The sequence below is a fragment of the Carassius auratus genome, chromosome 50 (genome assembly GCF_003368295.1).
Source record: "Carassius auratus strain Wakin chromosome 50, ASM336829v1, whole genome shotgun sequence".
In the NCBI taxonomy this organism is placed as follows: domain Eukaryota; kingdom Metazoa; phylum Chordata; class Actinopteri; order Cypriniformes; family Cyprinidae; genus Carassius; species Carassius auratus.
This window is the reverse complement of record NC_039292.1, coordinates 1,884,407-1,896,399: the sequence shown is the minus strand read 5'-3', so window position 1 is coordinate 1,896,399 and position 11,993 is coordinate 1,884,407. Positions and strand designations below refer to the sequence as shown.

Genomic DNA, 11,993 nt, shown 5'->3' with positions numbered 1-11,993 from the left:
ATTCTGCATGACCATATTCTACATCACTACCAATACCTAACTTAACAACCATCTTACTAACTGTTAATAAGCAGCAAATTAGGAGTTTATCGAGGCAAAGATAATGCTTTGTTAACAGCGAGAGAACCAGACCTTTAAATAAAGTGTGACCTAAAATACTAGCTAACAATATACTGTATTCAGCCTAACATTTGAGAAGTACACTGTTGTACTTTCACTATGCTGGTACGGTTGACAGTCAAATAATGAAATGATTATTTGCAGGAAACACAAATATATATCTCCTTTAACCAAACACTATGAAACTCCCAGTTAGACGTGCAGTTTAATGCATATCTTTTGCCGCGACGAAGCTACCCAACAAGCATCAGCAAATGGAAATAAAGCAGAAGAAACCTGCACCGCAGATGGAGAAAGGGTTCGAATCATCAAGCAAACATGTACAGTGTATTGCACAGAGAACGAGATGTTTTATTTTTAGATTTTTAGATCATTGGATGTCAGTACACTATGAAATGCTGAAAGACTTTTTCCAGAGCCTTTTCTCTGTCTGTCTCGATCCCTTACCAAAAGCAATTATCATTTGCCTGGAAAACACATGTAAACTAATTGATCAATCCCACAAAACCGTCTTGACCCACGCGAGGCCATTGACGGTTAAAGTCGACTGGGACGTCTCGATTTCAACAGAGTCTGTGCAATAACAAAAGAGGTCGGAAGGATTGTTCTCTACTTCCTGGCCTCTTTCTGTGACTCATATGAAGGCTGCCAGTTTTCCTTTTGAAATGAAAAAAAAATAGTTCCTAATTGGCCACTGATTGAATTATGCTAAAAAAAATGAACAGAATAAATGCTGTAAGATTTTATATATATTTTAAGTGTTCTTGTCCCAAAACCTATTGGGCAGCAAAATCGATTTTAAGGCAACACACACACACACACACACGCACACACACACACACACACACACACACACACACACACACACACACACACACACACACACACCACACACACACACACACACACACACACACAAACATTCATGCATAAGTCTGCCTACACTGTAAAGTTTAACTATATAGTTAAATATATATATATATATATATATATATATATAGTCATGTAACACTTATTTATTTTATATTTTTTGGACAAAATAATAATATTAAAAACATAAATACACAAATGTAAAAGTGAAATTGAACATACAGACTTTTATATAGCTTTTTCATATTACTCCATTTATATTTTATTTTATTTTATATAGTACTTTTAACATTATATTTTCTATACAACAAAAAGTATAATAAAATATATTGAATAATACAAATGTTATTAAATATATATTGTTCAAATAAAATAAAATTAGTATAATCTTATAACTAAAAAAGGAAATATATTTTGTAGTGTGTATTTAAAGCAAGGCAGCTCTTTAGCTTTTGAAACATTTAATAACAAGTTGAATTTTTTATTAATTCTGCCAAGCGGTAATTATATTTAATAAAATATGGATTTTTAGCCAGTTGACAAACTGTTCCCTTATAAAACACTGGTTATTTGAACAATCAGTTCCACGTGGCTTCAATGCATCAGTGTTGATTCTGTAGAGAAATATGATTATGACTAACTTAGATTCAACATACAATGAGTCAAATGAACGATGTGTTACTTCACAAGCCGTCCGAAGGCCCACTGTTTACATTAGCCTGGATACGCTAACATCCAGAGCACTAATGTGGACCAGTTCTGGCCCCAGCTCGCTCCAACCACATACACGGATGATAGCAATTGAAAATCCAGAGCGCCAACTTCCATCTTCCCCCATCCAGAGTCACACGTCCAATTCCCCCTTACCCTACGATGCCACGGCTCCTCGATCGACACTGTGGGCCCTCTATAAAAGACGAGAAAAAAGCCTGACTCAATGGAGCGAGGGCTGTGTTTGCAGTGCTGCAGAAAGATTCGCAATAATATCCTGTTACAAGCTTTAGACTCGATGATTCCAAGCAGCGGCCCGCGATGGGATTGGACAGGCTCCAATTGGCAACCGCGACCCTGGAGCTCGGCTTAGGCTCGCTTCGCTCACACCATAAAGCTCTGTGTTATTAATTAGATCCATTTGTCACCGGAGTGCATGCGGTTGTGCTGTTTCAGTGCATGTTGTTTTGTGTTCTTGGATGACTAACAGCTATCAAACAAACAAACATGGCCAGAGCGGCGAGCGGCCAAACCAAGCTTGAACCGGGATCAAGGCGGGAAGCGAGAAAACACGCAGTAATTGGCTGAAGTGAAATGGGTTGCTGAAAACTGGCTGACTGTTGTTGATTGATCAAGCTTGCTTTGGGTTGGTTGGTGGGTGAATCTTTTAGATGTCGTCCGAAAAACACCTGTTTTACTTAGTAAGTCAAGAAAAGCCACAACACATGTCTTTGCAGAGCCAAACTTATGCTCTTATGTTTCTTCAACTAAACGGTGGCCAAAAGCCGCTTCCAAGCTTCAAGCTTCTTTTTAAAGTCTCCAACATCTAAAACAGTTTAAGCTGCATTGTCTTGATTCTCCAAACCGTGTAGTCAAACAAAATGGATAAATGTTTCTGCAAGGCGACCACGACCAGTGTTGGTAAAATGCTCCTGAGGAATAACAAATGAACGCACATGATCGTATTTGTTTCTTCAAGGCAAAAACTCTTCCAATGCTTCAAAGTTCTTCGAAAAGCTTATGAAGTAAGATTACGACGCGTTGTCTGGACGTTCCGGCAGTCTTGCAGAAACAACGTTGTTAAATGTCAAAACTGAATGGTTTAAGCTTGTGCAGAAAAAAAAAACCTCACCTTTCGGCCAGCTTCGTTGTTATGAAGGTTCATCAGCCGTCGGGCGTTTTTTTTAATCTCCCGGGCGTCCACAAACTTCCGGGAAAACTCGATGCCGTATTTAATGTCCGCTGAGCATCCGCCCCATTTCCAGCCCTCCTCCTGGTTGTAGTAGCCCTGTTTCTCCCTGTCGCAGCCGCACTGGCTCATATTGCCCTGGCTGCATGCTGCGGTCACTGCGTGGGCGACCCCAGCGGCGGTGATGGCGTAGGTGAATGCCGCCTCCCTGCTGCCTGGGGGAAGAGGGAAGAGGCTGTGATATCTGCTAAACAGGACTCCAAATCAATACATTTGCATGCACAAACTTGCTAAATCAGCATAGAGCTAGCATCACTTTTAATGTTGCTTATACAAGTGTTCCTGTAGCTCAATTGGTAGAGCATTGCGTTAGTAGCGCAAGGTTGTGGGTTTGATTCCCAGGGAGCATGTTAGGTAAAACAAAAAACTAAAAATGTTAGCCTGAAAGCACCGTAAGTTGCTTTGGATAAAAGCATCTGCTACATACATGCATATATAGAGAGAGATTTAGGCAACCCCAAATATTATTACACCATCAAATCTTGTTGAGGAGAAGCATGCTGTTATGTTGAGATCACATATTGGACAGCATTAGAGACATCCAAAACATCACAGCAACCAAACAACGTGCTAAAAACTAATTACAACACTTTATCAACTTCATAGCAGCATGCTAGCAACCATCCAAAAACCTCTACCAACCACACTTTGCTAAAAACATATTAGTCAAGTCTGCTTTATTGTCAATTCTTTCAAAGCAAGCACATAACAGTGGGCTCTAATTAGAACACCTTAGCAACTGCATGGCAATGATCTCGCAAACAATACTCATGCTTTCTTTAAAAAGCAGAATCTTTTATCTACAGTCTAAGAAACTAAACAAAAAAAGAACGATCAACAAAATCAGTTGATGTTTTCAGATTTTCGATATCTTAAAGAAAAACATGATATCTTTACGCCGTAATTAAAAATGACAACGGACTATATATATGGAATGTAAATACATGGATTTAGAAAAATAATTTCAAATGAGAACTTGGCTTCCAAACATGAAAAAAAGTGTGCTAAGTTGGTTTCATCCCAGCTGTTGAACAGTGCTTCTGTATACCTTTCTGTTAACCAGCAGCCGCAGACGTTTCTCAGAGAGTGAGAAAGAAAAGCCAAGGTGCTGTCCAAAGTGCTGAATACTCCTGCCAGAGCACCTTACAAACCCACCACAAGAAACACAGCGAGGTACATCTGGGCTTATACTGCGGCAGGTTCCACACATACACATATCTGAAGATTTATTTCAAATGACATGTGGAGCAAACATAAGAGGACGTCCACAGTACTTCAACTCATCAACCACGAGAAATAACAGCAACCTTTGATGATCTCAGAGGAGCCAAGCTCTCTCATCAAATCATGCGTTTCGCTAAAGAGAGGTGTGCTGTTACTTTAAATGATCCCATGTTTGATTTTTACATGCGGGACAAGAAAATCCTAGAAACCACATACAATTGGGCAAAACTCTGAACATCTTAGCAACTCCCTATTAACCAGCCAAAACAGTGTAGCAACTACAATGTGCTCAAAACAAATTAGAACACTTTGGCAACCGCACACTGCTAAAAAACTAATTAGAACATCTTAGCAACCTGAGAAGTGTAGGGAAATTAATTAACTGATAAAAGCAAACCACGATCATCTCAGAAGAGCCAAACACTGGTCACTACTGGTAATAGAAAGTGGATGAATATCAAATTGTCTGGCATGTTCAAGACAGTGCCAGTGTAATGCAAAAGCAGGAACAAAAGATCATTGCCAGGAGGAAAAGTGGCTGTCATGGACCACTGCATGGCACACACACACACACACACACACACACGTATATATTACAATAAAATAATACAATTATATTCTAATAATAATATTTAACATAATGTATACATATATATTTAGAATATTCTTATATTATTTCAATTATATATTCAATTATATTATATTATATTATATTATATATAATAATTAAGAACACAAATACAATTGTTAATGAAAATAGTAGTAGTAGTAGTACTTTATTGTTCAGCCTTAGCTGAAAATTTATCTTCGGTCTCGCCATACAGTCACAAAACAATTAACAATACATAACATCCAATAAATACATCTAACCATACACAACATCCACAATGACAAGATTAAAATATACATTTCCTATCTCTTATTCAAAAGACTTAGTGCATTTGGTACAAAGGTTTCTTTATATATACAGTATATCGCTTTTGTTTTTTTTTTTGGTGTTCTGTAACGACGATGTGATGGTAATAATTCAAAAGCATGATTCAAAGGGTGTGTTGTGGCTCACGTTCAACTTACAGTCAATCATGATTCCTAAATACTTAAAACTCTTCACAATTTCAAGGGTTTGATCACATAACATTATTTCTGTTAGAGGCCCTGAATGATTTAAAATCAACTCCTTTGTTTTACTTACATTTATCAACTTTCTTGATAAAGAAACTTGATGAAGAACTTTCTTCACACCATTTTTCTAGTTTCAAAACCTGCTCCTCGTACTTAAAGTGTACACAGTCTTTCCATAAAAGTGCCACAAGTGCCATATCATCTGCATATTTATATAGTTTGCAATTATCATGCTGCACTCTTATACTACTTGTATAAACAGAAAATAAAAAAGGTGACAGGACGCATCCTTGGGGTTCCCCCGTGTTTAAAGATATAATATCGGATTTGAACCCCCGAGCACAAACTTGCTGTGGTCGATTTATTAGAAAATTCTTTATCCAATGAACTATTCCCCCATTCCCACCTAGAACCAAGAGTCGTTCCAAGAGTAAATGTATCTGCATGGTATTAAAGGCAGAGGTGTAATCTATAAAAAGAACACAAACATAAGCGTTCGCTTGTTGTAAATGGCTAGCATTTGTATCGACCATAGTGAGCGTTGCATCCTCTGTTCCTCCTTCTGATTAATATGCAAATTGCAGTACATATAATTGTTCTGATATGTATGGTTTTAGATTATAACTAACTACTCTTTCCATGCATTTAGCTAGTAATGAGGTTAACGCAACAGGACGAAAGTCCTCTAGATCTTTTGCTCTCACTTTTTTCAGAAGGGGTCATATAAATGATAGCTTCCACGTACTTGGTATCATCTGTAAGTCTAATAAAACCTGAAATAATTTCTCTTTTTCACTGGTTTATCCCTTCTAACAAGTTGTCTGTATTTTGGCAGTAGATGGATAACACTGTGATATATTATTATTCAATGTTAGAATTATTCCATTGTTTGAATATTTAAATATAGATATTTATAGTATAATGTTTATATTAATAACAAATATTCATGTTTAAAATAGTCTCATAAAATAATATACAATAGTAATTATAAATACAGATGAAGGAAGGAAAGAAGCCATATGTAAACAAACAAACAACTAAATAAACAAACAAACATATAAGTAAAGGCAAGGTTTAAGTAGCCAAAAGAGCCAAAGAGCACAGCATAGCTTCAAATATGACAAAAAAACACCACTTCACCACTTTCAGATCAAAAACTGAAAAATAAAAATGAATTCAAGTTCACAAATGAAACATCCCAATTCCAATTTCCAACATTTTCCAAAATTGCAGTCTTCCCCAGCCTCATAATCTTTCCAATCCACCATGCAGGCGGTTCCCAATCAGGCTGCTGTCCACATCGGGTTAACGGTACGAGAGGGCCGTACTCACAAACGCCAAAGTGAATAAAGCACATCAGAGGAGGCCAGACCCAAAGCCCTGACTCGACTCCAGCTAGAAGCACCCTGGGATAGCCTCGAACCCTGCCAGTGGAAAACTGGACTGACCAGAAAACCCTCAAAGAACTGGGAAGGGAAGAAGAGAGGAATATTAAAACAGATGTCTAATAGAGTTTAGTGGCAAGTGTCTGCGACAGAATCCAAGATCTCTGTGGAAGAGTAACGTTCTGTCTCGGTCTACCCTTGTTTTACGTATATATATCCTATGACCTTACGTAGAGAAGGATGCCTGCTGACCGCTTTGGCTCGGGCGGACGAGAGCCAACCACTAAACAAATCACGTTTGACACGGCTGAAGAGATTTACAACCTCAGAGAGAACAAACAATCCTGCTGAACCCTATGATAGCCTGGGCAGCTCCAAATGCTCCATTCATGCCGCCGAACAGATTAAGTGCACTTCAAGGATGCTACGTCCACCTGGAGGGCACTTCGAGGCTGGACAACACGGCCAAGTGCTGCTAAATATGTTTGGTTTTTTTTCTGCGAGAGGAACATCGCTGGCTCTGCACTGCACACTCATTAGTGAAGCTTGCCAAGTCAAGCATCTTAAAGGGATCGCTCACACAAAAAAATAGAACTCTGTCAAGAGTCACAAATTACAGGAAGAGACTGTGTGTCCTTTAAGCTTTACAACAATAATAAAACATGACTGTCTCTAAGCAGCCAGAAACTCATCTGAATTTATTTAAAGATTTAATAAGACATTAAATAAACTGTATTGTCAATTAAGTTATACGGAAAATTGTATATATATATATATGGTGCCATTTTTTAATTTAGTTAAAAATGTTTTATTTCATTTTTATTATTATTTATTTATTATTATTATAATTTTTCACTTTATCAACACACATACATATAAATATGTATTTAATGTTTAAATATATTTAATATTAAAAATATGTATACATAAAAAAATAAAAGTTAATATTATTAAATACATTTTAAATGAAATTCTGTAACTATGTAACTATGTATAACTTACACGCACATATATGTAAATGTGATATATAATTATTTTTTATTAATTTATTTTATTTATTTTAAACATTTTTGTTTGAATCTGCTTGGCAATAGTGATCTGTTGAAATTGCCTTTGCTCTGATTAAATAATAATCTTTTTTTTTCTTAGACTTTTCAGAGCAAATACATTATGAAATAATTCAGATGTAATGAAATAAGGCTGAGTGTGTGTCCGGAAATGAGCAGCAGCACAAATGCAAACATCAACCAAACCAGCGCACGATAAGCCATCGGTAAAAAACTGTGCTCACATGAAGGGAAGCGTTTCCTTCACATGCAATTGAAAACAAGTTGACAAACTTTGTGTAATCCAGCACTGAGAGAGTTCTGCATTGTGAATCTCTGCATCACTCAATCATTCTTGATCTATGTCAAGCAGCTCTTTAATCACGACTCCATCCAGATAAGCTCTCATGAAGCGCTCACATTTGAATGCTCTTTAAGATCAGAGATCAAAGAACCACAACAGATCTCTTATCACATATGTTCAGCAGACATGAAAATGCACAGCTATTTATATTTAAAGTGTCCATGATAAGGGTTACAGTATGTCCACCTGTCCAATTCAGATTGGAGAGATGATCTGATTGTGAAAGACAAGAGCTTTTATCATCCTATTCACACACACACCTCTTCCCTGTCCATTTCAGTTAGTTTCTGTTCTGTTTCTGTTCTCAATCCCTGATGAGAACATCTGATCCCTGACCTGCACTAAACGGACACACTGGATTTAAGATCAGTGATTGATTGAACAGGAATACCTCCAGAGGAGATTCAGATCTGCTTCCTGTGGCTGCAGGGTGATTTAACTAATCTGTACTTTATCAGTGACAGACAGACCAATTTCAAAGCGTCAGTACCTGCACAGACAGCGCTCTGACTGTCGCTGCATGCAAGAAAATGCAGATGCTTGGCTGCAACTCAGACATGTTTGATGATTTAATCCAAGTTTATTATTCCAAGTAGCTCCTGTCATTAAATTCCATGTAAGAAGCGTTCAGGAGCTGGATTTCATGCTTCAATGCAAGCGCTTGAGATTTCCTTCTGATAAATGCAACGTCACTTTAAAGAAAACTTCCTGCTCATTCGGTTTTATCATGAGGTGCTGATGCACTAAAGCAAAGCATTTCTGAAAGTTCTGAGATGCAACAGGATGAAGCTTGTACCATGGCATAAAAAAAACTGTCTGCACAATTCGGTCTTTGAGAGTTTATATCACTCAATTATGTTTTTTTTTCTTTCTTTCTCTGAAGTCTTAGTTTACATCTTGCAATTCTGCGATTCGCAAATCTTTTTTTACATTTATTTTTGGCCAAAGAATATTTTTTACTTTTTATCTGGCAGTTTTTAAATCTCGCAATTGTAAATACAACAGTGAGTTTATATTTCAGAAATCTGGAATTATCATAATTCTGAGTTTATATCTCACAATTCTGAATTTATATCTCATAATTCTGAGTTTTTTATCTTTCAATTCTGAATTCATTGCAATTCTGAGTTTGTATTTTGCAATTCTGAGTTCATCAATTCTGAGTTTATATCTCGTAATTCTGTGTTTATATCTCGCAATTCTGAGTTTATATCTCGCAATTCTGTGTTTATATCTCGCAATTCTGAGTTTATATCTCGTAATTCTGTGTTTATATCTCGCAATTCTGAGTTTATATCTCGCAATTCTGAGTTAAAATCTCGCAATTCTGTTTATATCTCGCAATTCTGAGTTTATATCTCGCAATTCTGTTTATATCTCGTAGTTCCGTGTTTATATCTCGCAATTATTTGTTTATATCTCATAATTCTGTTTATCTCTCATAATTCTCTGTTTATCTCTCGCAATTCCGAGTTTATATCTCGCAATTCTGAGGTTATATCTCGTAATTCTGAGTTTATATCTTTCAATTCTGAGTTTATATCTTTCAATTCTGAATTCATCGCAATTCTGAGTTTGTATTTTGCAATTCTGAGTTCATAAATTCTGAGTTTATATCTCACAGTTCTATGAGAATTCTGAGTCTGATCTGTGAGTTATAAACTCAGAATTGAAGGCAAAAAAATCCAAATTGTGAGATTAAAAAGTCACAATTGCTTTTCAGACATTTTATAATCCTGTGTCAGAAAAAGGCTTCCATATAACAATAACTCCTCAATGTCTACATTATATTTAATATGCTGTTGTGTGAAAACAAACTGAATTCTAAAGAATATTCTAGTGCTTAACTCTATTTGGTCAAAAATTAGACCTCAAGGTTTTCTGAATATAAAACCATGTCGGTATATTGTTAGGCTTCAATGGAGAGTAATTTATAATTAGGTTCAGATTATGCAAAATTCTGCCCTGTGAATTCCAGGAGCATTTGATTTCACCACAAATGAAGAGAGAGAAAGACATCAATTCATCTTAGACCAAACTTTGGTCTAATGCAAAGAACAACAACAAGCAACCCGAGAAATATCTATTATAGGGGCTTCATAGTCGATGAAGAGTGGAGTGACTCATGAAGGATCTTTGTCAGATAATGGCACAGAAAACTGTCTTTTCTACATATATATGGACCAAAATGAACCCAAAAAGACTTAAAAATGAATATCAGTTCATTGCTTTACTCCATATTCATTTATATGTAACCCACACATTTGACTATCATGTTATAATCACTTATTGTGTATGTATTTTAATAACTATTGGATAGCTTAAGGATTCATATTCATGTTTAGTGTGTACGTGTTCGAATCTGTTAGTTTGAAACAGTCATTACCATCAGTTATTTGTCAAATGTATCATATTTGTGTTATAGGAATCATGTTCAAAATTAGACCCTGCAAGAGCGGGAAAATTCGGACCACGTGCTTGATAAGATAACATATGATTTATGATACCCCCAAACCAAGACAATATCTGATTGGTCAAGACAACATTTGAGGTGTGGCCACCAGGCCAGTTTAAATACTCAGGACACCATGAAAATCTTGCTTTTAGCTTCTAGCTTGCTTCTTAGCTTCTGCTATTGGTCATGTTTGCTTTTAGTTTGCTTTTAGCTTTGCTTCTTAGTTTTAGCTTTTAGCCATGCTGTTAGTCATCACTGTTAGCTGTTCTTTGAGTGCGGTTCCAGCGTGCTTCGGCCTGCAAGCCTGCTGCTACTTAGGCACGATGAGAAGGAACACCACCTAGTCTCGTCAAACTTTACTTTTTCTTTTCCGTTTGAGAGTTTCATGTTCTGAGTTAAGTTTTATAATCGAGTTTAACTTCAACCTGCTCACACAACTCTGCATTTTCATCCAACGCCCAACCAGGGCTTCCCAAGACGTCACTTCAACGACCACTGAACTTCCAGCCAATCAGCGGCATCGGGAAACCGACTCCCTTTACACAGGAGACGCAAGTAACTTTACCTCCAGACTGTAACCTTTACTGGTGTATTTAATATAATTTTAACCCCACTGAGGAACTCAATGCGAGGGCTAATTACGTGATTGATGGTTGTTCATGTCTATGCAATTTAACGTATTGCTGTAAACTTGGGATTCCATATTTCCATTCTCTTAAACTCATTCTTCCCTAACTTTTGATCTTCCTGCAACTTGTGTGAATGTGTGTGTTTATGTGTTAGATTAGTTTATACTATGTCTTAGATTTATCTAATAAAGCCTTATTCATATTGAAAAGAGAAGTATCTGGTGTTTTGTGCTTACAAGTTAATGTCTTAAACTGCCGATCTTGTTACCGTGCTAATTGATAGTGTTTTCACTATAGTTTGGATATTAATATCCAGCGCAGATTTGATGTTAAACGGCTCGTTCAGTGAATCGCAGGGCGTCTCAGTGATCAGCCGTGAAACAGTGATTCTGTTCAAATTCCCTTTAAATTATTAAATGATTCCCTTTGAGCTAAATTGACCTGTGTCCCTTACAATTAAATAAGTGTATTAAAAATTTTATTAAATAGAAATTATAATTTCAATTATTATGCAATTAATCTAAATGTAAATTCATCAAAACCATACAGTTTAAAATAAATAATAAAATAAAAAATATACATTAGTTTCAGCCTTTGAGAAACATCTGAGACAAGATTAGTACTTCAATTAAACATAACTGAAAACTCCATAAAAAGCAACTTCTGAGTAATAAATGTTAGTTGTGTGAGTGACCTGCAGCGAGTGTAAATCGCCTGCTATCATCGGCACGCTCTGACTCCATCCCTCTGGATTCCGGCAGCCATATTAATCTTCTCTGGGGCTTTTAGTGCGGTTTGGGGAATGACTGGGAATTCAT

At 36.6% G+C, this 11,993-nt stretch overlaps 2 protein-coding genes across 10 annotated transcripts in view; both read right to left on the bottom strand.

The window, feature by feature from the left end:
• The window catches only part of LOC113066589 (neogenin-like), a 1,074,835-nt gene that overhangs the window by 492,076 nt on the left and 570,766 nt on the right, over window positions 1-11,993 (bottom strand). The gene's annotated exons all lie outside the window — the stretch shown is intronic.
• Window positions 1-11,993, bottom strand: part of LOC113066605 (protein Wnt-7b-like) — a 30,804-nt gene that overhangs the window by 1,729 nt on the left and 17,082 nt on the right. For both annotated transcript variants that reach the window (XM_026238533.1, XM_026238532.1), the window contains exon 3: window positions 2,834-3,105. In XM_026238533.1, the coding sequence (XP_026094318.1) occupies window positions 2,834-3,105 (272 nt within the window). The remainder of the gene's footprint in view (window positions 1-2,833; window positions 3,106-11,993) is intronic.